The sequence below is a fragment of the Cnephaeus nilssonii genome (assembly GCF_951640355.1).
Source record: "Cnephaeus nilssonii genome assembly, chromosome: X".
NCBI lineage: Eukaryota > Metazoa > Chordata > Mammalia > Chiroptera > Vespertilionidae > Cnephaeus > Cnephaeus nilssonii.
The window spans coordinates 63,698,081-63,724,570 of NC_137071.1; the positions used below are offsets into that span (position 1 = coordinate 63,698,081).

At 37.1% G+C, this 26,490-nt stretch overlaps 1 protein-coding gene across 3 annotated transcripts in view; it reads left to right on the forward strand.

The window, feature by feature from the left end:
* The window catches only part of DIAPH2 (diaphanous related formin 2), a 981,952-nt gene that overhangs the window by 238,526 nt on the left and 716,936 nt on the right, over window positions 1–26,490 (forward strand). For all 3 annotated transcript variants that reach the window (XM_079765114.1, XM_079765112.1, XM_079765113.1), the window contains 4 exons: window positions 12,530–12,640; window positions 18,668–18,786; window positions 21,099–21,215; window positions 23,449–23,567. In XM_079765114.1, the coding sequence (XP_079621240.1) occupies window positions 12,530–12,640; window positions 18,668–18,786; window positions 21,099–21,215; window positions 23,449–23,567 (466 nt within the window). The remainder of the gene's footprint in view (window positions 1–12,529; window positions 12,641–18,667; window positions 18,787–21,098; window positions 21,216–23,448; window positions 23,568–26,490) is intronic.

A 26,490-nucleotide genomic window follows, 5' to 3' on the forward strand; every position in this document is an offset into this window, starting at 1 on the left:
ACCCAGGGCTGGGCCAAGGCTCAGGGAAGCCAGGGATGGTGGCTCCCCAGCCCCCCAGGGCCGGCCTGAGGCTCAGGAAAGCCGGGGATGGCATCTGAGAGCTCAGGCAAGCCGCCGATGGTGGCTGCCCTGCTGCCCAGGGACAGCCTGAGGCTCAGGCAAGCCGGGGATGGTGGCTGCGAGCTCCAGCAAGCCTGGGATGGCAGTTGCCCAATTGCCCAGGGCCGGCCTGAGGCTCAGGCAAGCTGCCAATGGCTCAGTTAGGGGCTGATCAGGCTGGCAGGGGAGCAGTTAGGGGGCAATCAGGCCAGCAGGGGAGCTGTTAAGGGAATCAGGCTGGCAGGCAGAGGTGGTTAGGGGCAATCAGGCAGGCAGGTAGGCAAGTGGTTAGGAGCCAGTTATCCCGGATTGCGAGAGGGATATCTGACTGCCAGTTTAGGCCCGATCCCAAGGGATCCCAGATTGGAGAGGGTGCAGGCCAGGCTGAGGAACACCCCTCCATACACAGGTTTCGTGCACCGAGCCCCTAGTGTTCTAAATATTTTACATATGTCATCTAATGTTTAAACCTCACAGCAATTCTATGAGAGGTAGTAGTAGTATTCCTATTTTATAGCCGAGGCAAACAGAGGTTACATAACTTGCTCAAGGTCAAAAGGGAATAGGTAGCAAAGCCCAGATTAGACACTAGGGTGTCAGGCTCCAGAGCACATGCTTTTTTTAAAAAATTTAAATTCTTTATTGTTTAAAGTATTACATAAGTCTCCTTTTCCCCCCAATGACCTCTCCCCAGCCGCCCCCACTCCCCACACATGCCCTCCCCCACTCCCCTGTCTGTGTCCATTGGTTTTGCTCATATACATGCATACAAGTCCTTTGGTTGATCTCTTACCCCCTCACCCCTCACCTTCCCTCATAGGTTGGACAGTCTGTTTGATGCTTCTATGACTCTAGTTCTATTTTGGTTCATCAGTTTATGTTGTTCATTATATTCCAAAAATGAGTGAGATCATGTGATATTTATCTTTCTCTGACTGGCTTATTTCGCTTAGCATAATGCTCTCCAGTTCCATGCTGTTGCAAATGGTAGAATTCCTTCTTTTTACAGCAGTCTAGTATTCCTTTGTGTAGATGTACCACAGTTTTCTAATCCACTCATCTGCTGATGGGCACTTAGGCTGTTTCCAAATCTTAGCTATTGTAAATTTGCTGCTATGAACATAGGGGTGCATATATCCTTTCTGATTGGTGTTTCTAGTTTCTTGGGATATATTCCTAGAAGTGGGATTACTGGGTCAAATGGGAGTTCCATTTTCAGTTTTTTGAGGAAACTCCATACTGTTTTCCACAGTGGCTGCACCAGTCTGCATTCCCACCAGCAGTGCACGAGGGTTCCTTTTTCTCCGCATCCTCGCCAGCACTTGTCATTTGTTGATTTGTTGATGGTAGCCATTCTGACAGGTCTGAGAAACAACCGAATTGTTGTTTTGCTTTGCATCTCTCGGATGATTAGTGACTTGGAACATGTTTTCATATGTCTCTCAGCCATCTGTATGTCTTCTTTCTAAAAGTGGCTATTTAGGTCCTTTGCCCATTTTTTTATTGGATTAGAGCACATGCTCTTACATAACACAGTATCTCCTGAGCTCACTCTCTCTTCCCCTTAACCTGACTCCCCCCAAAAGAAGTCTACTCTTTTTTTTGTCTTTCTCATTTTAGATTATAGAGTTATATTTATCTACCTAATCTCCAACTTTCCTCCAGACTTCATTATTCTTTGTCCTTCCATCTAATCCATTATCAAGTCTTAGAGAACAGATTATGAATCCATCCCTGTCTCTCTACCCCCATTGCTGTTATCTTCTCCCACCAATATTATTTCAACAATTTTTAAAATTAGTACCCTATACTGATACATTCTTCTCACCATACAGATGTTCTGTACTGTTGTCAGTTATCCTTAAAAATATAAATCCAGCCCTAACCGGTTTGGCTCAGTGGATAGAGCGTCAGCCTGCGGACTGAAGGGTCCCAGGTTCGATTCTGATCAAGGGCATTGTACTTTGGTTGCGGACACATCCCCAGTAGGGGTTGTGCAGGAGGCAGCTGATCGATGTTTCTCTCTCATCGATGTTTCTAACTATCCCTCTCCCTTCCTCTCTGTAAAAAATCAATAATAATAATAATAAAAAAATATATATATATATAAATCCAGTTCTAACATAGCAGCATTCCTAGAAAGTTATGCTAATGACCATTTGCTACCTTGATAAAGGTGAAGAGCCTACTCATGATGTATGACATCTATCAGTGTGGCCCCAGCTTTGAGCCTGTTACTCTTCCCAATGTACTATAGTTTTAGTCATACTAAATCTGGTATTCCCCAAATATGCTGTAGACTTTTAAATGCCCTCAAATATTTTATAATGCAGAACACTTTACTTGAAATACCAACCCTTCCACACCCATATCCCTTTTCTCCTGCAAAGATTTAATGAGAGCACAAAGGCACATTTAGGTATATCCTGCATAAATCTAGGAAGGCTTCAGTGAGGAGGTGATGCTTTAATTAGGTCTTGAAAGATAAATAGGAACCAGTATTATGGTAGGATGGGAGACAGGAGAAGGAATTCCAATAGGCAAAATTGAGGCCAGAGTAGTCTGCCAGTCACTTCACAAAAGAAGACAGAGTGAAGTAACATCAACAAACAGTTGAAACTGATTTCTGCACAGCCCAGCAGAAAGAGCTAGGGTACACTAAACATTTATAATAGTTATTTGTGGAAAGAGAAAGCAGTATAGTTAGCATCCAATGATGTATTATAAAAAAGGCAGTCTTTAAAGACTGCTATTACTCTGAAAGGTGCCATGTCTTAACGTCACTCAGGAGCTGTGAGCAGAAATGCGTTTAGCATGATTTAATATGTTTTAAAAATGTTTTCTAACATGCCAAAAATAATCCTATCTAATAAAATGGGAATATGCTAATTGACCCTCACGCTGTTGCAAAGATGCTGGCACCCACAGCCAATAAGAAGGGAATATGCTAATTGACTGTCCCACCCACAGCCACTACAGAGGGAATATGTTAATCGACTGCCCCGCCCTCAAAGATGGCAGCACCCACAGCCAATAAGGAGGGAATATGCTAATTGAATGGACCTCCCTCAAAGATGGGGGGACCCACAGCCAATAAGGAGGGAATATGCTTATTGACTGCCCCACCCTCAAAAATGGTGGCGCCCACAGCCAATAAGGAGGGAATATGCTAATTGACTGCCACGCTCTCAAAGATGGCGGCGCCCAGTCCCCTCAGTCCTGCCAGGGCAGCAGGTGTGTGACAAGGCTGGGCCAGCCCTGCATGCCTGCCTCTGGAGTCGGAGTCCCCCAGTTCCCTCAGCCCCGCAGCCACCCAGGGCCGGCCCGAGGCACAGGCAAGCCTCAGATGGCAGCTGCCCAGCCACCCAGGGCCGGCCCAAGGAGCAGGCAAGCCTTGGATGGCGGCTGCCCAGCCACCCACGGCTGCCCAAGGCTTGTGCTGCCGAGAGTGGCAGCAGCAGAGGTGTGATGGGGCGTCACTTTTCCCTGATTGCTGGGTTGCCTCTTGCCGCTGAGGGATCCTGGACTGTGAGAGTGGGCAGGCCGGGTGAGGGACCCCCACTCCAGTGCATGAATTTTCATGTACCAGGCCTCTAGTAATAAAATATTTGTACATGTGGTCATTAGATATGTACACAAACACACAGCAGTAAATATACACTTCACTGTTGTGTAATAGGTTCACTTATCCTGACTTTACTTGTTGGAGAGATTGATCAATTTTTGAGAGCCAAAAAAAAAGTTAAACCAAATAATCCGAGCAGCCTACAAAATGTCATCAAATCCATCAAGCCTTGTGATGACAAAGACCTTTTGGCCTTTAATCAGAGCCTGTTAACTCTTTCTCTCTAGGGTGCTTCAATGAGCCTAATGCTCTGCTTTATATCCACAGGAGACTAGCACAACTTGGGAAGTCGGAAGAGGGTTTATTTCAGACAGGTGCACTAAAATGATCAAGAAGTAACAACTGACAGACTAAAAGTAAGGGAGGAGGAGATAGAAACTGTTAAAGATTGGAACTAGAGTGCAAATATTATAACATTTGGCTTTATTTAGTGTCAGAGCAAATGACTCTAAACACCTCAATAACTTCTGAAGGTATTTCTGTGTTATAGCATAGCTCACTAACTCACATATTCAATCATGCCCCTGAGTTAGCAGGGAAATAATAAGTTATATTTAGGATATTTTGTTTAAGAATGTACCAGCCCTGACTAGGTGGCTTAGTTGGTTGGAGCATCGTCCCATACACCAAAAAAGTTGTGGGTTCAATTCCAAGTCAAGGCATATACCCAGGCTACAGGTTTGATTTCTGGTAAGGGCATGTATTGGAGGCAACAGAACAGTGTTGCTCTCTCATATCAATGTCTCCCCCTCCCCCTCCCTCTCTCCCCTCCCCTTCCCCCTACCCCTCCCCCTCCCCCTCCCTTTCCTTCTCCCTCTCTCTCTCCCTCTCCCTCCAAAATCAATAAACATATCCTCAGGTGAGGATTAAAAATATGGCAGTTATATAATTTGTTTTTAAAAGAGTTTTATGCAAAAAACACATGATTATTAAATGGAAAAACCATCAGATACATGTATTGGTCCTCTGTAGCTTGATTCTTTCCACAGTAGTTCTCACGTGTTGAGATTTCACTCAGCATACTTGTAAATTAGCTATTAGTGTACTCATACCATCACATAAGAGGAAGTAGATTTGCATAAATCATTTATCATGTGTCAGTGGAGGTACATTTATAATAAAACATGACACAGCAGCATATGAATAAGGAGAACATTTGGGAAAAATAATACGTATATTAAATATTGTATTGAATGAATGCCTGATATTACTTAAGAAACTTGTTCTACTTATTGACAGTTGTATATTATGTAAGAGTAGAATTAGTACAATGGGGGGATTGTGTCAGATGTTTGTACAATGCAGTCATTTTTCAAGTTACCTATTGGCTTCTCCAGTACCATTTGACACTACCTGTATTTCATCACTCCTTTTTCATAGCTCTCTTCTCCCTCGACTTCTGTGATAACTAAGCTCTCCTAGGTTTTCTTTTACCTTATGTTGCATTTAAAATCTTCGCTCTCGCTGAAACCGGTTTGGCTCAGTGGATAGAGCGTCAGCCTGCGGACTGAAAGGTCCCAGGTTTGATTCCGGTCAAGGCCATGTACCTTGGTTGCGGGCACATCCCCAGTAGGGGGTGTGCAAGAGGCAGCTGATCGATGTTTCTCTCTCATCAATGTTTCTAACTCTCTATCTCTTTCCCTTCCTCTCTGTAAAAAATCAATAAAATCTATTTTTAAAAAAATCTTCGCTCTCTATGCTTGGTCTTTAAACATACTGATTCCTAGAGCTTGGTCCTAAGTCCTTGGTTCCTTTGCTTTGCTCATTCTGTACATTGTCCTTAGGCAGCTACATCCATTCTTATGACTTTAACTGACACTTCTATGTGATGGATCTCTTTATTCCAAATTTCTCCTGTCACAGAACCTTATGTGCAGCTGCCTCTTGATGGCTTTTTAAATTCAATATTCTACTTAACTGTACATACCTTCCTTTTCGTCATCCTTCCTCCTCCAATCTCCTCTCTAACCTTAACATGCATTTCTCTTGTGTTCCCAACCCTGGTTAACCTTAGCATAATCCACCAAGTAGCATAAACCAGAAATGTAATAATCATCTTCAAATCTACTCCTATTTTGTCCACCATTTCCTCAATCACCAAATCCTACCAGTCCTACTTCCTTGGTGTTGTACTTCCCTTCCTTGGTATGGTTGACCTCTTTCCTCTACCCCTGCTGCCATTTCTTTTCTTCAGGGCACTATTTTATGCACTATTTTATCATTTACCCAGACTCTTAAATATCATTTAGCCCTCATTCTTGCCCCTTTTAAATCATCTTCCACAAGGTTATACTTCTGAAGTGCAGTTCTCATGATATCACTCCATAAGACTAGGATTAAAGTCTAGTCCTTGACCAAACAAACTACTTCATTGTCTGACTGTTGCTTTCTTTCTAGCCTCATATTCCACTACTCATTTTTGGTTTAGTCCAGGTGTGGGGAACATCTGGCCCACAGGCTGTATAAGGCCCACAAAATCATTTGGTCTGGCCCTGCCAAGGCATTAGGGGTGAGTTAATTAAATGGTTGACCAAATATAGCAGGTTCACTTTTAAGTTGATAATTTTATATGGCTGGCAAATGATGTTGTAAATATCCAAATGGCCCTTGGCAGAAAAAAGAAAAAAGGTTCCACACCCTTGGTCTAGTCATACTGTACTCAATTTCCTGAATATTTCTTGCTGTTTTATACCTCTACCTCCATACCTTTCTGCATGGTTTTGTCCTGCCTGTAATCCTTCTCCATTTCTTGACTTAATTAACTTGCTCTGTACATTTGTATCTTTCTTGGTTGGTACTTATTTTGACTTAAACCATCTTTTTTTCCTAACTCCTGCCGGGCTAGGATAAAGAAAGACCTTGTTAATGTCTACAGAGTACTTAATAAGGTCAAATGTGCGACAGTGTCAATAAAATTTTAAAAGCATAATTTGTCACAGCTAATGGCAATATGGATACTCTGTTTGAGAATGCCCTGGATTTGGCAATTATTGTACTCCATAGCTCTATGAATTGTGATCAAACTGGTAGATGTTTGTATAGTTTTCAGAGCTGAAAAGTTAAAATAAATAATAAGTTCTAGCATTTTCCCAGTAATTTTGTGAAGATTCTTCATGTTGAAATATTTCCCCTCTATGGCTTAGGTAAGAAACTGAATTAAATTTCTTTTTGTAATATGTCTCATGCCAATAACATTTGAAATATTTAAATACTATTCACCCATTATATTGTAACAAATTTATTGGGACCAATTAGGGGTTATGCAGAAAACCATAAACAAATGGAGAGTCTTGTCTTTAGAAAGTTTAGTCTATTTTATGGTATTCTATTCTCTATACTACACCCCATACCCTAGATGAAAATAATAGCATCCTGTGGTTAAAGAATGCAGGTGATTATTATAGAAAGATAATATACTATTAGAAGAATGGAAGGATCATAATTGGTAGAAAAACTGATAGGAATTCAGTTTAATATATAATTCTTCATGGCACAAATTATTGGACGTTTTATCTCATGCACAAAGTTGGTGCTTTTTATCTATATATGTTTATGCATCCATTCAATAGCTAATATAGAAATCATTTAGAAATTTCCTTATGATGTAAGGAGGTCTATATAATAAAAGCCTAAGCGACCATTATGGGGGAACGACCAGAACGACCGATCGCTGTGATGCACACTGACCACCAGGGGGAAGATTCTCAACTCAGGAGCTGCCCCCTGGTTGTCAGTGCACTCCCACAAGGGGGTGCAGCTCAGCCAGAGGCTGGGCTAATGGCTGGCGAATGCAGTGGTGGTGGTGGGAACCTCTCCCGCCTCTGCGGCAGCGCTAAGGAGCAGTGAGCCAAGTGGTAAGAAGCAGTGAGCAGGCAGGCGGTAAGGAGCGAGGGGTCCCAGACTGTGAGAGGGATGTCTGCAGTAGTATTAAGGATGTCTGACTGCTGGGAGGTGGATATCCTCGAGGGGTCCCAGACTGCAAGAGGGTGCAGACCGGGCTGAGGGACTCCCCTCCACCCACAGTGCACAAATTGCGTGCACCGGGCCTCTAGTTACTGAATAAAAATGGAAATACACAAGCTCTTTGTTCTTACTGGTTTAAAATCAGAATTGTGGTCCTAGCCTAGCATATATCTTAATAATGGAGAAAACTCGTGTGTGTGTGTGTGTGTGTGTGTGTGTGTGTGTGTGTGTGTGCTTGCATGCACATGTGCACTAAGTAAGGAGTGAGGTGGCAGTAAGTAAAGGAGAGTGCAAGATCATTATTTGGGATGATGGCATGCTGCCCATACTTCACTGTTTAAGATGTATATATATATATAGTGGATTGTAACGTATTTCAGGAATCATTTTCTACCTTAAAATTTTGCATTCCATTATATATTATGGTAACTATTTAATTTTTTATTGAGTTATATTTGACATATAAGATAACCATTTTATATACTAGATAATAGCTTGTTAAAATAATTGTATGTTTTTCTACTTAACCTATAATTCCAAAGCTAGATATTCTCAGTGTATTAAACACGATGCACTAGTTAAATTTTATTCTCTTACCTATCCTTAAAATCTTTTGTTGTATGAATCTATGAATGGAGTTTATGAGGCATCTGGTATGTGTTGTAAGTTATTCTGTATTTGTAGTGAAGTGATATGGTTTAGAATCATGAATTTCCTTCTTGCTGTATGACCTTGTGTAAGTTATTTATCTGTTTTGAGCCTCACCTTCATCATTTGTGAAATAAGGGTAATAGCAACACTTATCTTGTATGATTTTTATAAGGATGAAATTAGATGGTGAGTTATGTAAAGCACCTAATATTGTCTGGCAACTAATAATAATGATATAAAATTATGATAATTATAATAGTTTGGGATTTTGTATTTATCTTTAAATTCAGAATCCACACAATGAGTATTTCATGTTTATAATTAATAATGTTTTCTAATAATATTTTAAAGTTTATCTAATTGCATTTTTTAAAGATATGTTTTTATTGATTTTACATGGAAGGGGGAGGGAGAGAAAGTTAGAAATATCAATGAGGAGAGAGAACAAAAAAAAATGATGAGAGAGAATCATTGTTAGGCTGCCTCCTGCATACCCCCCACTGGGAATGGACCCCACAACCCGGGCATGTGCCCTGACCAAGAATCAAACTGTGACCTGGTTTATAGTTCAATGCTCAACCACTGAGCCACAGCTGCTGTGCTATCTGGTTACAATTTTTAAATTTAATTTTGTAGTTATAAAGTGTGACAATTTTTAAAATTTTGTTCTCATCCTATGAAAAGGGCAATAATTGTGTAGTAGTTTAAAGGAATAGAGAACATTAAGATGACTATTATTCTCCACATTTTTACAATAGAAATATTTCTCTAAAAGAGCATTGCTTTAGCAGATTGTATTGTAAAGTGACACGACAGTATGACTATTTATCATATGTTATTTGTAACTATTTAGATATCTATTAGAATTTGATAAACAGTAAACAGTACATTTTGTAAGCCATTGCTGTTAACCTGTTTAATTACTGAATTCAGTATCTTCTACTTATTTATACTATAGTCAATAAATGCAACTTCTTTTTTATTTAGTTATATATTTATAATAATATATATTCTTAATGCTATTAAAGTATTTAATAACATTGCAACATTTATCTTATTAAATTTGAAGTTATTTTGTAATTGATACATTCATTAATATCATTAACTTTTACTATGTTTATCATCTCCTGATCTAAATACTTTTTTTGTATAAAGGTACAATTCCAAGAATCATTAAGTTGTTTCTTATGGAAATGCTCTCTTTACTTGTAGGGTAGTAATACAAGCCATTAAGCTCAAATTTCTTCTGGCAAAAACAATCCTAGCAGATGGCAACTTTTCTCTCTATTAATTTTGGATTGGACATGTACTTTGGCTTGTTCAGTAATGTCATATTTGTAACATAACAAGGATCATTCAAGCAAATACAATAATGTAGTGATGGTCATGTAGAATATGTAGACTTATATCACACAAATAAACAATGTAGCCGTGGTCATGTAGAACATGCAGTCTCATAACTATGAAGATGTCAACGTTTTCTTATTGTAAACTAGTTGCCCATTTGCAGGAAGAATCCTGCAAGCGGCCGCTGCGGCCGCGTGCGCTGCCGCTGCCGCCGCCATTGCGGCCACCGCGCCTGCACCCGCGCCGCTGCCACCCACCCCGCTCCACCCCGCTCTGCCCCGCCCAGCCTGGGCTTTCCCTCTGGCAGCCACCTTGCTTTCCGCTTTTCCTCCCTCTTCCTTCTAAGTTGTCTTCAGTCTTCACTCCTCCCTCCCTCAGCGTATGCAAATTAACCACCATCTTTGTTGGGTAATTTGCATACTCGCCCTGATTGGCTGGTGGGCGTGGCTTTGGCTTGTGGGCCTGGCTTGGGCGTAGCAAAGGTGCGGTCAATTTGCATATTGTTATTTTATTAGGTAGGATAGGAGGGTTATATAATCTGTTAAGGCATAGCTTAATTTATCTAATAGGTCTTTTAAAAAGTAATGCTACTTATATGGCAGATATTTAGTCAATTGTGTAAGTGTTTTCATTTGACATTTAAGCACTTGTAGGAATTAGACTATATTGTTCAATTTTTATTTAGATATCTAGCAATGTTAGAAACAACCCCAGTCATCACCTTTAAAGCATCCAACTTTTGATTTTTGAACCTGAATATGTGGTAAATGGGCTAATCTCCAAAAGAAACATCTTAAATGCATAAGATATAAATATACAAATAAAAACAGTATACCTTTTTAAAAAATTGATCTTAGAGGGAGGGAAGGAGGGATATATATATATAGAGAGAGAAACCTGCCGAGTGTGCCCGGAGTAGGGATTGAACCCACAACCTGAGTATGTGCCCCAACCAGGAATCTAGCCCACCACCTTTTGGTGTATCAGATAACAACACACCAACCAACTGAGCCACACTGGCCAGGGCACAATATACCTTTAATCTTTTCTTTCTACTTGGAAAAATAACTATCATAATAATAAGTCTGGACAAGTAAAATCAAAATACATTTGAAATATGTATTTTTGCTATTTTTTATATGATTTTTGTGATACAATAAAACTTCATTGCTATAAGCAGGCTGCTCGCCACATTAGAACTGTGGGCTGTGGCTGGCCTGTAGTCTGTAGTTTGCCAACCCCTAGTCTCTATGCTTATTTCATCTTGGCAGCCTCAGGAGATTGGTTCTCCCTCTGAGAAGGAAAGATGGCTGGAGGATTAGAGGAATTACCTGGTCAGTCTGGTGTCCCTGTGGGACATCCAGCAGTTGATATATTCAGGGACAGCTAGATTTATAGGTGGGGAATCAAAGAGGGGAGAAGACAGACATCAGCCTGCCACTCAAAAGAATCCCCAGGGTCTTGGGTACACTATACAGATAGAGTAAAGCCCATACTAACTGCTGATTGGCCTTCCTTCCCCTGGCTGCCAGCACTGTTTTTCCTCCGGCACCCAGGACCCAGGCCTTTGCTCTGGCCGCCACCTTCCATCTTCGCTCTGGCAGAGTCTTCTCTGCTCTGGCTGGAGCGCCGCTCCTGTAGCCCCCTCCGCTCCCTGCCCTCCCCCTCATATCAGGTATCCCACCCTCCCGCCCCGCCACTCTGCACCTGCATATGCAAATTAACCCGCCATCTTTGTTGGGTTAATTTGCATACTTCTGATTAGCTGGTAGGTGTCATGGAGATACGGTCAGTTTGCATATTTCTCTTTTATTAGTGTAGATGGGTGTTCCCTTCTATATATACTTGGCATCTTTACTAAATCTGGTATTTTCCTGGAGTCCCCTGCAGTCAGCTCTTTGAGCACTCACTCTACCACCCATTGAATACTTTAAAAATAATTGATTTAAATGTGTGGTCTTCACTTAAACTATTAGCCAGTTGCCTTAGACTCAAGCAGAATTTTTTAAAAATGCTATTCAGGAATAATGTATGGAATACCTGGCAATTAGCATTTTTTTGATTCCCTTTTAGCTTGCAATTACCAGAAAATAATTCCCCTTTTATAGTAGAGAGCCTCAATATCAGAAGGTAAGAAAAGCAAAACCCATTTTCCAGTGTCAATATAATTAATGAATCAACTTCACTGGAAAAGAAGCCCTTATATTTACTTTATCATGCATGCACATTAGTATTAGTATCACAGTATCTTCTAGTTGATCTTAATTCACTTTTATACATAACAAATTAATTCGTATTAATCATATATTTTAATACTCCAAATTTTGTGCAAATCCATTCCAATAATAGAAGAGAGAGTATAAATCAGTATAATTATTTCTCTAAGTTATCACTGTTGCCTGTTTAATATTATGGCACTTTCATAACTTTTTTTGATTTATTTTGGAAAAGTATTTATAACCATATAGGATTGAGGTTAGTTTACCTGAGGATACCTGGATATGCAAGATACATTTCATGAGCTTTTTAAAGTGCTTTTTATGCACACTTTTGGAACTTTTAGTTTCTCAAGAGAGAGTTTAATATTTATTCATATTGTTCAGCAAAGCATAGAAGTACTTGACCATACATATCTTCATTAGAATTATTCTGCACATTAGAAATTTTATTCATTTTGTTGCTTATACTTTAAAATCATAATCATTCTTAAACTTTTATAAATATTTGCATTTTCTTATTTTTATATGTATCTATGCCTTTAGTAAATGGAAAAATAATGGTCTGAATGCATTCATTATTTCTTTAATTAAAAACATTAAAATAAGGTTTGCTTTCTAATTGCAGGTGGCTTGCATGCAGTTTATAAATGCCCTTGTCACTTTTCCTTATGAGCTTGATTTTCGAATACATTTAAGGAATGAATTCCTCCGTTCTGGACTAAAGACAATATTACCAGTAAGTTGAGTGTACACATTTATTATGCTGATGAACTTTAACATTTTTCATTTTTAGACTTGCAACAGGGTAAGTAATTGTGCCTTGCTTTTTTTTCTTGTAAAGCCTTAAACCTTTTGTAAGCTTTTTTAATTGCAGTAATATCCGTCTTTATATGCAGCTGACAATTCAGAATGTACCTGGTGCTGTGTCCAGAAGTGCTTTTTTTTCCCTTCCTGAAGTCAAAAGGGAACTTCTTTTCTTTGGATGTAAAACATAAAAGACTACTTTTTTTTTTTTTCAGTTTCAATTTTTATTTAAACATTTTTTCTTTTTTTCTTTGATAACTTACATTGATTTCATTTCTAGTCAACATAAGTATGCATAGAATTTTGATTAGTATATTCTGGACACATAAGTGTGGTATTCTTATTACAGGGCCATATGAACTTTGTTAAAGAAAAAACAATTTTATGTGAACATTTGCTCTAATTATGATACTGTTCAAAACATTTTTGAAATAACTTTATAGGCTTGATTTCAGATTAATAAGCAGGCCTATTCTTTGAATACAAATGCAGCAATTATGACTTTATATTTTATTTAATATGTTAATTGAAGAACGATATTTTTCCAGGCCATAGTATTTTTATTTATTTATTTTTAAAATATATTTTATTTTTTTTATAAAGAGGAAGAGAGAGGGATAGAGAGCTAGAAACATCGATGAGAGAGAAAAACATCAATCAGCTGCCTCCTGCACACCCCCTACTGGGGACGTGCCCGCAAGCAAGGTATATGCCCTTAACCTGAATCGAACCTGGGACCTTTCAGTCTGCAGGCCGACGCTCTATCCCCTGAGCCAAACTGGTTTCAGCCAGACCATAGTATTTTTAAAGGAGACAAAATATCACTAGTCTCTTCATGTAAGCTACTCAGGTCACACCTGAGAAGCAAGAAGTAAAAGTAAAAAAGAACGTAGGAAAGAAAAAAAACAAATATAAATGAGCATGTATATATGACTTAGGGTACACTAGAATTACCAAAATAAGGGGCGTTTCCTGGTGAGGAACAAGAATGGAGTATGCATCAACTGCTTGTGTTGTGACAATCTTAACTGAAAGTAGTTGAAACACATCATCATAAAATGGACGATTGGGTCTATTGAAACCAATTTTCACCAGGCGTATGATTGGCTCTATTTTAGAAATTTCTATGTCACTTTCACATTGAATGGTTCTTTAACCCCTGAATTTAAAGACCAAAGAAATGGTTGTAGTTAATTAAGGCAACATTTTAAGTGACCCGGAGAGAGGTTTCAATACACAGTTAACATAGATAGGCACATTATATAACTAGTTCTAGAGTGTGCAACACATTTATTCTTGTTTTGTCACAAATCTGTCTTCATGTAAAGTCTTTGGCCTTCAGTAGCTAGAGATAATGTTATAGTCTTGATTTTAGTTTGCTTTTGAGTTTCCTACTCACTGGTTTTCATGCTTGTCCTCCCTGAGTCCTCTGGTTCTGGGAGAGGAATAATGCTTGTGGGCACTTGTTAGCTTGGGGCTCCTTAACATCCTCTGCTCATTTACTAATATGCTGTGTTTTCTGCCTTAGTTGTTATTGCCCTTCCATCTTTTATTCCCCTGTGTCTATTTATAATTGAACAACCATTTTTGCCTTATATTTCTGAATGGCTAGTCAAGAAAACTGTGGCTCTCAATTTATTTAAGTCCTCATTTTTTCAGAAAGAGTAAGTACCGTAGCTCTGGCATTTACCTTTTGCACTTTTGTCTGGGTGTCTTAATTTCTGCTGGGTTCGGTGGTCTCATGGTAGGTTCTTTTTTTTATTACAGTGACAGCTAAGATTTTGCATCAGTGTTTCTAAGCTACACTTTCCCATTGGCCCTATAGCCATATAAAAAGCCTCTTGTGGCACCATGTGCTTCTTAATATATGTATTCTTAAAATATTCATCCAGTTGCATTTTTCTTTACGTATCACACCTCTTTAATATGTCCTGCTTCTCAGATACCGGTGATTCTAAAGCAGGAGAAATGTGGAGAGTATCATGTTTCTGTTTCCTAAAGTTTTGGAATAGAACCTACAAGGATTTTCAATTTTCTTTTTGTCCCTAAAACAATGGAGTGAAATATGGCCAAATATGGCTCTAGTTCTCAGCCACAACCTTGGTCACGTTCCCCTAAGGAGATACTATCAAGATCTTATTGAGGGTGGGGAAGAGATGTTTGGTTTAAAGAAAAATTATTCCCAGGTATTTCTGACATAGAAGATAAGAACCTGAATTCAGGCAGACCCCCTGAGATTAGAGATTCTAGAATATAGCAGCCAATTAGACATGGCCATGGCTAACATTAATAGTTGGTATATGGATAAAAAATTATTACTATCTGGAATCATTAAGTGATGGGGAAGAATAGTTCTTAGTACTTCAGTAGCCCTTGAGACCACCATAATGTTATAATAGAGTAAAACATTTTTTTCATATAATTATCAGACTCCTCAAGGACAATTATTTTAATATAATCTGTAAAAATTTAATTTCAGAATTCCCCCATCTCTATGGATAAATTACAGTGTTTAAAGGGGGTTTATATTTCATTTACGTGGAAATTCACTTTTCATAAATTTGCTATAGTAATTTGGGATAAATGAATCACTATAAAGTGATTTTTAAAATGGTATTTGCTCTATAGTTAACTTACATTGATTTCTTGTGAAGTCCCCATTGACCTTTTATTTTAACGTAGGAAAATATTAGGTAAATCAGATATGAGAAGGAACATGAAAATAAGAAGTTGTGTCTATAGACAGCAGGCATTCTTAATCTCTTTTAAAAGACTGACATTTTTATTGGTTTCAGAAAGGAAGGGAGAGCGAGAGAGAGATAGAAACAGCAATGATAAGAGAGAATCATTGATCGTCTGCCTCCTGTGTGCCCCACACTGGGGACGGAGCGCACAACCCAGGCTTGTGCCCTGACCAGGAATGAACTGATACCTCCTGGTTCATAGGTTGACACTCAACCACTGAGCCATACCGACTGGGCAGAAGTATACTATATTATAGAGAATTATATGTTTCAAATAATCTGCCTAAAATGGTCCATATCTATACACCTAGTCTGTTTAAAAAATAACTGAAACATGTTTACAATATTTCACACAATTAGTAATAGTGTAATTCAGTAATTTTATAATATTCTACATTTAAAAATTTTTTAAATTTAACTTATTGAGGGACACTGGTTAACAAAATTATACAGGTTTCATGTGTATAATTCTACAACACATCATCTGACATTCTACATTTTTAAACATAAAACTTTAGTTATGCATTTTCATTTACTTTTATAGGATATTTGTCACAATTGTGATATGTAAAAATATTTATTAAGTGATTATTTTTATCAAGTATTTATGGATATACTAGTATCTTTCATAAGGTTGGATATTTGACTAAAATAAAGTTATATACAGGGTATCCCAAAAATATGTATACACACTTTGAATGATTATAAAGTCAGTGTTTATTAACATACAGTTCATTTTCAAAATTTAAAAGAATCTACAGAAATGAATAGTATTTTGTCAATGCATGTTTTCAAACTGATGACCATTCTGGTCCAGGCACTGCTGATAAATAACAGGAAGCAATGGAATCGCAAACATCAAGAATCATTTCGTTCTGTATTTGTTGACTATTGCTGGCTTTGTTCCGTAAATTTTATCTTTTATGTGTCCCTATAAAAAAAGTCTAATGTCACTTTTTGATAAATTTTCTTTGTTCAAAGCTTAGACTGGCTTCACCCATTATTTTAAATCAGTTAAACCTAAAAGGAGTAAAAATTAAGTGAGTTATCAGATATTAAAATGTGCATACATTTTTTGAGGACACTGTGTGTGTGTGTGTTTATGTGTGTATGAATATATATTTATTTTAATGGGACATTATTAATAAACAGTATAAGATATTGCATTTGTACATGTTCATATTTGTATATTGTGCTGTATATGTTCACATACTATATATATTATATAAATAATGTGTCCTAATTTAAAACTAAATTAAATTATTTCACTAGTTATTTTTACTGAAAATATTTTTATCTTATTTATTTTTAATTAAATTTATTGGAGTGACATTGGTTATTTATTAAAAATATATAATCATGCATATTGATTCCATGTTTTATAAAGTTCTGATGCTAATTAAATGACAGTATTTACCTTGAAATTTTCAAACATATTTGAATATGTTCAAGTTTTATAGTGAACATCTAAGAAAAAATGGAATGTGACATAAGAATAATGAAAGGTTTATATTCTAAATGTGTTAAAAGTTGTTTCTGCAGTAACCAGCATATTAGGTGTGTCTGGCTTCTGCTGTTTTCTGAACAGAGTTCAGAAATCAGCTGATAGTATGACCCACCAAGTTTATAATTTTGCATTCCAGTAAATGACTTCATTCCCCTTCAAAGTGGAAAACAAGACCTAAAGCAAGTTATTACTAAAGAGGAAACTAGTATAAATACATTTATTTGTTATCTACACTAATAAAAGAGAAAGATACAAATTGACCGTACCTTCGTGATGCCCACCAGCCAATCAGGAGTGAGTATGCAAATTAACCCAACAAAGCTGGCGGGTTAATTTGCATATGCAGGCGCTGAGTGGCGGGGGCAGGATGCTTGCATCATCGCCATGGCAATGACACAGGCATTCCACACCGCTCCAGCTGGTCCGCGGCTCTGGGCAGTGTGGGAAGGCGGAAAGGTGGCTCTGGGCTGGAGCGAAGGCAGAAAGGCAGCTCCAGCCGGAGCAAAGGCGGTGCTGGCAGCCAGGGGATGGAAGGCCAATTCTTGCACGAATCTTCGTGCATCGGGCATCTAGTATACTTATATGAAATTATATAGATATATATTGATAAGTATTTTTATATGCTATTTAGGTAAATTTTCAGTTGATTATTATGTCTAAGGATGTTAGAAAAATACATCTAGAAATTGCATAAATTTGTGTTTGGCTTCAGTACTTGCCATTGCATCTCCATTTATAATTGTTCTATTGAATAAAAATAGAAATAAGAAATGCATCCTATTTTGTTTTAGTGACCTAATTTGAAGTACATCATGCTTACATTTCCTTTCAGAGTTCAAGCTCAGCTCTGAAAATACTAGTCCCACTTTTGGTATCACTCTTGAGCATCCACAGTTGTGATTATCCATTTGGGTTTTGAAAGCTGCAACTTAATGGACACATATTAAAAGCTATCCCAGGTGATATATATTAAGCCCAACAATCTCTAGTGTGGCATGCTTCCAAAGATTTCATTTATATTATTATTTTGAAAATTATCAGAGGTGTGTAATGCATGTGCTTATAATGTATTACAAAAACAAATCTTTGATGCCCAAGTTGGTATTTTGTGATTAGGCTAAGCAAATGTGAAAGGTGGGGGAGGAGGCTAGATAAGCAGCCTGATAAAAAGTCCTGATAAAAAGACCTTTTTACTTCAAATCACAAAATATCATTTAAAATAAACCTGTTTATTTCACTTTTCACGCCATACTTGGGACTGTTGTGCTTGAGTATATCCTTGTATTTGTTCTTTATTAATACAGTTGATCTATATTTGCATTTTTGCCAGAGGCATATGCAAATGTCCTAACTGCATGAGTTCTTTTGCCATCTTTGGTTAGTGTGCTTAGTCAAAACGATAGCATTTAATTTGGGTTGTTAGCAATTAGTTTTTTCTTTTCATTTGTCAAAGTGATTGTTAATTTTTTAATGTAAATAATCAAAATCCGGGGCATGAAAAGAAAATGCAATGAATGCAATGAGGTTCTTTTATTTTAAAATAGAAAAACGTAGCACATTTTACTTTCTTTCAGGAAACCAAGTGTGTGGGGTCAATATTTGAATTGCTTCTGTGTATATAAATGAATAATAGTGCCTGGCCTTTATTACCAAAATATGCTGTTGTCAAACTGTTATTCATCTGTTAAGTTTTATGTTTAAATGTTAGGATCTGAAAGAAAAAGAGAATGATGAGCTTGATATTCAGTTGAGAGTATTCGATGAAAACAAAGAGGACGACCTAACTGAGTTATCACATCGTCTCAACGACATTCGAGCAGAAATGGAATATCCTTTTGACAAGCCAGAAAAATCATTTTGCGTGCATTGTGTAAAAAGGATTTGTGCGTGATATTGTGAATCATTATTAGAATTCTTATCTGCAAGCCCAATTTACATCCATTTATTTATATTAGAACCTCACTGTGATGCTGTCCTGGAGACTCATGTTGAGGAACTGCCTGACTGTCCGGATGATTTACACAGGTTATATTGAAATCTGCACAGTGGTGGTATATTCTGCTCCATGGTCTTGAAAAGGAGGAGCCTAAGGAAATATACCTCATGCATAAAAATTTTTTTTTGGGGGGGCGGGGATTCACTGAGTTCATATGTGGCTATAGGTAATATACTTTTTCAGTTTATTAAATGGTACTCAGTGGTTTAGAGATGTAATTCAATTCAAATCAATGTCCTATTGTCCAAATATTTTGCTTCCTTAGCCAAACAAAGAAATGTTTAGATGTAATAGTATCTGACTATAATAAGGCTGTGTGATAGAAGCATTTGAGTCAAATACAACTGGTGTAAAATCTTGCTATGGCAATTATTTAATATGAAATGATTTTATATTTTAAAGATGGTTGTCACAGCATTGGTTGTCATTTGTTTCACACCCATTCATGTTCTTCCTTATGGATTCTGGGGAAATTGGGACATACTTCAGAACCAAAATGACCTTGAGCTGGGCTTTTTCTCTGTGATATCTTCTTTCCTCTTCCTCCTCCCCTCTCAAAAATAACTGGAAGTAGTATTCCTCTTTTTGAAACTACCAGAATACTTTGTTTGTATCTGTATTATTTATGTACACTTCTATGCCCCTTGAGATTGAGGTCAGAAATGTTGTATTTCATCTTTTTCCTCCAATGCTCCTTTTGAAGTGTCTTACCCATAAGTACTGGATAAACAGGTATGCAGCAAATAACAATTTCATATTATAGGAGATAATTTCTCATAATTTTTAATCTATCATTAGTGACTCTAGTCTATAGGGTATCCATAATATTAAATGATTTTATGTCAATTAGTAAATATATTGCTTTCTTGCTTTATATAGATTTTTCTTATAATCAAACTTCATCAGAAAGCTATTTTTTGACCCATTTTGTAACCACTTAAAGGACCTTATGAGACTTTAACACAGTACTCTTACATGCAGTCTAAGGAGTGATCTAGCATACACTTAATTCTACTTCACTAAAAATGTTGACATTTCAGGTTATTTTTAAGATGTTGGATTACATCTCCTCTCCTATCTTTCTTTTGTATTGATTTTCCTGATCCATTTTTGAAGTATGTTTTCTAGTTTATTAAAAGCATTTGAACTTCAACCATTCTTTTTATATCCTAAGAAAAATGTTCCAAGTTTCATTCTTTATTATCCATGTTTTATTGAATAATGAAATACAAAAGAATGCAAATAATAATAATTTCAGATTTTATTAAGTATTTCATCTTTATAAAATAAAACTGGTTTGTGATCTTTTATCAATCCGCAGAATGCTCATTTATCTTTCTATCTTATGTCACAGTAAAAATAGAGGAGTAGTGGCTTTTGTGAACAATATAGGCCTTCCCTCTATCACAACTACAGAAAGCTCAAGAGAAAACCATTTCCATTAATGGCATTACTGTTCCAATGATATCAGCTATAATCTGGAATTTAAAATATAATGGATAACTGATCACTTAATGTTTTGATGGTTGAATGGTCTTAGAAATACTCTTTAAATCTATCTCGTCACAATATTAACATGATTCCATAGATTATATTTCTTTATATAAACACTAGAGGCCCAGTGCATGATTGAATCATGCACGTGTAGGGTCCCCTACACACTTTTCGCTTTAGATCGCGGGGGAGCTGGGTGCCTGTCCGCTGGTGCACCAGGCCTTTCGGAAGCCTCCAGCTCAGCGGAGGCTTCTGAAAGGCCTGGTGCCGGTGCAGACAGGCACCCAACTCCCCCGCTTTTGATGGTCCGTGGCGGGACGTGAGCTTGCTGCCCCAGAGGCCCCTTCTGTGCCTCAGCACAGCCATAGCACAGACGCTGAGCTCGCGCCACCGCTGGCGACGCGAGCTCAGCTTCCCACTGGCCCAATCGGCTACTCTGGCCACCCCGAGTCCCGCCCCCTACGCCTCCCTCTGGCCCAATCGTGGGCGTAGCGGAGTGATGGTAATTTACATATTACCATTTTATTAGGTAGGATTGCAATACAGGAGCATAGAATTGAAGGTTTAGAAACAGTAATAAAAACAAAATGATACATAAGTGAATTTAAGTTTCATGAAAAATATTTTTTTTCCTTGACTTACTTTTCACTGATATGAATGAAGTATACCATCTTCTGTATAATTTGTTGAAGGACACAGCTGCTGAGAATTACTTATTATCCATTCTACAACATTTTTTGCTTATCAGAAATGATTATTATATCAGGTAAGAAGTAGTTCTCAAAGTACTACTTGTATAAGTTGAATTAGATATAAAGGAAAATTAACAATGTAGTGGGGCCTAGGCAGTCTATGCATATATGCATTCAGAAAGTGTAAGAACTCGATGACTTAAGGTACCATTTTGTAAATGGTATTAATTTATTTTTATTTTTTGGGGGGCAGAAGAATTTATTTATAAAAATGGGGTACCCAAGTGACAGGACTTTTAATAGCAATGAATCCAAAGATTTTATTGACTCAATGATGAATTTTCTTTGCTAGATAATTGTAACACAGGGTCAGCACTATAGAATCTATGGTAGAACTTTTAAGTTCTTATCTTTAATAAGTAAGGTTTTACTATTATTTCTAGTTTATGGTATTTTTCTAGTAATAGATATGTTATTATCTAAGAAAATAATGCTAAATTTCAGCTTTATATTCACTAATATAATTCTTCAAAATAAATGATTATGAGAATAATCCATAAGGTTAGACATTTTAGAGTCTAATAACTAGGAATATATTTCAAAGCCAGAAAGTTAGAAAAAGGTTTCTGAGTGATTGAAACTATCCATTAGGTGATGACCATGATCTTATATTTAACTGTTTCAGAGACTCTTAGTTGTTCTTCATAGTCAATATGCATGACATTCTGGCAACTTAGGCTTTCTGATTTCTCAAAACTTGCTTGATTAATGTGGAAAGGAAGGCTACCCTGAGGCCAGGTACAGTTGCAACAAAAATGAAAGTTCTAAAGCCACATAGAAAACTCTTATAGTTCAGACCAGTACAATAACTGATGGACATCATGATATTACAGAGACATAGAAAAATGTTTAAAATATTAAATGTTAATGTTGTTTTTTTTTAAAGTAGGAATGGATGGTAATACACTTGAAATGATTGTTGTTTTATAAAATAAGTTCTGGTGATTAAAGGGGTACTGTGGCAGTGTGTACGCAGTTACCTGGGGAAATTGTGCAATGCCACCCATTTCTCAGTAAGTGATGAAATGAGAACTTGCTCTAATATGTCATCCTTTTCATCCTGAGAACATCCATGTGAGGTGGAATTGCCTGTTCTCAAAGAGAACAATTGTGTTTTCCTTATTTACCCAAAGAGTCATTGACTAGACTGACTATAATCTGATATCAATTAACCTAGTCCTTATGATGACTTGAAAGAACCTCAGATCTGTAATATACAGGGTGGGCAAACGTAGGTTTACAGTTGTGAGTACACAAAACAGTTTATTCTTTCTTGTATTATTTATTTGTATTATAACTGTAAACCTACTTTTGCCTGCCCCTGTATATCACTATTTATTTTTATTCTTAATACTAGCCCTATGACAAAGAACATGTAAGAACAATTTGAATCTGTTTGGCTTCATTGGCAAACTTTTAGTAGGTTGGCTAGTTATTAGCACACAATTTTAGGGATGTTTATTTAATAATTTGTGTATAGTAGTATCTCTTTCTGATTTTTCTCTGTTGAATTTATTCACCACTGATCAATACTCAATTTTCCCCAAATATTAATGCAAAAAGTGTCTTTAAAAATTTGAAGTAAGCAAGTGGTCATTTTTAAGGCCAGAATTACCATGGTAGATTACTGAATTAGGATATGTTTTAAAACCTTAGACACTTTGAACATATTAAGTGTGTATGCGACTATAAAATGGATCTTTTAAAATATGTGCATAAGTAGATCTTTGAAATAGTCTGTAGCATAAGTGGCTCAGTCCAGTTTTGTAAGCTGTTACAGCTAATCTTGAGTAAAAGTATTGGAGTAAATTTAAGACATTGCTTGCCACCGAATGCCAAGATACCCATCCCTCATTGAAATTGAGAACATTTAGAGGCCTAGGACTGTTTCCATGGATGTGGGACTAACAGGTCATTTGTTTTCATTAACTTTAGGAACAACAGCTTAAGTTTAAGTAGATAAGGTTGATAAGTATCTTTGTATGTAGGCCTGAATCCCTGCAAACTAGAGTATTAAGTCACTAAGTGTTCACAGTTGATTATTTCACAATGGGTTTTGCACTATAACGTCCAGACCATCTTTAAATGTAGGCATGTTTCTTCTAAGGTAGTCTAATGACTGGAAAGATTTTTTTTAAAACAGTGCTAGAGAAAGACATGGTTATTTTACCACAGTGAATCAACTCTTAAGAAAATTGATTTGTGTAGGTAGAAAAGGTATTTAAGAATACTTTCCCTTTTTTTCAGGCCACAGTATTACAAAATAATTGAGGAGTGTGTTTCACAGATAGTGCTGCACTGCAGTGGTATGGACCCCGATTTCAAGTATAGACAAAGATTAGACATTGATTTAACTCATCTGATAGGTATGTAATATAATCCTCAATGTCCTTTGATTGTATTATACTCTCTTCTGTATAATAAGCACTTTTTAAAAGTATATCTCTTACTGAACTTCCTCTATTAATATCTGATAAATCATTGTTTTTATGGGTACTCAATCACTATAATTGTTAATTATTATGATCATGAGAGTTCTGCCTTTGTGACTGAAAATATGAACCTATGTCACAGGTTTCAACTCTCTTGAATTCAGGTTAAAATTAATAACCCACAAAAATACATTGTATTATTATACATGAATGCCTTGCTGTTTAGAAACATGACCCTGAAATCATTTGATTCAATTTATACTGGTACCTTAATGGCTTTATAGAAATCACATGTACAATAGGGTCTAATTAATAATATAGCTATGATATTCATGTTCAAGTTTGAGGAAAGAAACACAGGGTTATTTAGTAGCTTAAGACCGTTTAATTCTATCAAAGTAGAACAATTATATTTCACAGACTTTGAGCTAGAAAAGAATTTCAGAAGTTCATGTTCATCTACTTGGATTGCTGAGGAAATGCCCTTATATCATCCTGTATTCGTAATTAGCTATACTTTCTGGAACAATCTCTGGATAATGTGAAACCTCTCTTGTGAAATATGCTGTGCTATCTGACCTTACAGTTAAACAGTTTTATTTATACCTAGTCAAAATCACTATTGCTAAGATTCAAGCATGAATTCATTTGTCTTGTCTATAAAAGAAGAAAACAACAGCTGTTGAATGCCAATTATACGTATATTTTTCATGCCATAGCACAGAGAAGACTCACAGTAATATTCAGAGATGAATTCCTTATTATTATTTATCACTAGAGGCCTGGTGCATGGATTTGTGCACCAGTGGGGTCCCTCGGCTTGGCCTGCGGCAATTGGGCTGAAACTGGCTCTCCAACTTTCCCCGAGGGGTCCCAGATTGTGAGAGGATGCAGTCCAAGCCGAGGTACCCCACTGGTGCATGATTGGGGCCGGGGAGGGACTTTGGGAGGGCTCCAGGGTGTGTCTAGCCTGTCTCGCCCAGTCCCGATCTGCCTGTCTCCAGCAGCAAGCTAACCTACCGGTCGGAGCGTCTGCCCCCTGGTGGTCAGTGTGTGTCATAGGGACTGGTTGAATGGTTGAACGGTCGGACACTTAGCATATTAGGCTTTTATTATATAGGATGTATTTTTTAAAAAATTATTGGAGAGATAAGAAGGGAGGGAGTGAGACAGAGAGAGGGAGAGAAAAAGGGGGGGTGGATAGAGAGAGAGAAACATCAACTTTGTTCCACTTATTTATGCAGTTTTTTCTGGTATGTGCAGTGACTGGGGATTGAATTGAAAACCTTGGATTATTGGGAAGATGCTCTACCCAGACACAGCTATTCTTTTCTGGTTTTAAAACTCCTGCTTCCTTATTCTAGGCAATCTAGAGACTTATGTAATGGAATAAAGCACCAACCTCACTTTTCAGCTCAATACGTGGAATTTTCATGGAGCATTTGTATTACAATAATTTTTCCATGCTAACCTTTGAAATCGGACTTTGATAATTTTTCCATGTAAACCTTTAAAATGGGACTTTGAGTGTCTCTATAACATTCCATTTTATGGAATGCCATATTGTATTAATTAGTTCCTTCTTATTGTACATCTAGATTATTTACAGGTTTTCACAATTAAAAATGAATCTCATGTGAATGTTCTTTGTATAAATGTTTGGATTTTTCTCATTTTTTCTTAGGATTGATTTCTGTAAGCAAGGGCATGAATTTTGAAGGCAAAATGCTTTTTACCTTGCCCAGCAATTAATGTGAATGCTGGTGTCATTACATATTTTTCATTGAGCTTGATAAACTCAGTAATTTATTTCATATTTTGTTTAGAAAATTATAAGGGACCATTTCTAAATATTTGTATTGGCTTATAATCTCTTATAGACTATAATTGGCACACATACTCTGCTGTTGAGTTTGGCTAGCTCATTCAGTGTTCACAGACATTTGTTTTGTGTACTGTATGCCAGGTATTTATAATTGTGTACTGTTAATCCAAAGTACTGGGGTGGGGAGAGATGAAGGGACCAAGTGAGAGGATAGTCAGCATCATAGACTCGTTATTACTGGAACAATTTACCGAACTTTTTAGGCTTCAGTTTCCTCAACCGCCAAATTCATGTAAGTCAAATATATGTGTGGTTCTTAATATTTTATGGTCAGAGGCCTATTGCAGTAGCTGATGAATGCTGTGGAACTTTCATTAGAACGTGTACACACACAGACATGTGCGTCCGCAAACACACATGTACATGTGCATTCACAAAAAGTTTCAGGTGCTTGAAGAACTTCTAGGGAATTTATGAATCTCTGTTTTAAGATCACCTGGACTTAAGGAGAATAGAGTCTCTTCTGATTTCACATTTTTGTAAGTCTTGTATTTTTTTTATAAATCATATCCTATTCCTGCCTAATTTCTGATACCTTCTAATTGAGATTTAAATCAAGATTATTACCAATCATTACCAGCGCCAACAGAGGTCTGGCCCCTCTTTGATCTCTTCATTTACCAATTTTCTCCTTAGTTGCCTTGCTCCAGCCACACAGTTCTTTAATAAAGAAAAAGAAAAAGGAAAAGGAAAAGCTATATTGAGGTATTCTGGACATGAGAAAAACTACCCATCTTTAAAGTACATGATTTGATAAAATTTTTATATTTAGTTATGTTTAACACCACTATCACAGTAAGATAATAAACAAATCTATCACCCCAGAAAGTTAAAGCTGTTAGGACATTCATATGCAAGTCTGGGTATAGATATACATTTTTATTTTTGGGGGATAAATAAATAGGTGTGGCATGGCTAAGTACAGAAGAGACTGTATGTATGATAAGAAAAATATTGTCCAAAAGAAGTTCT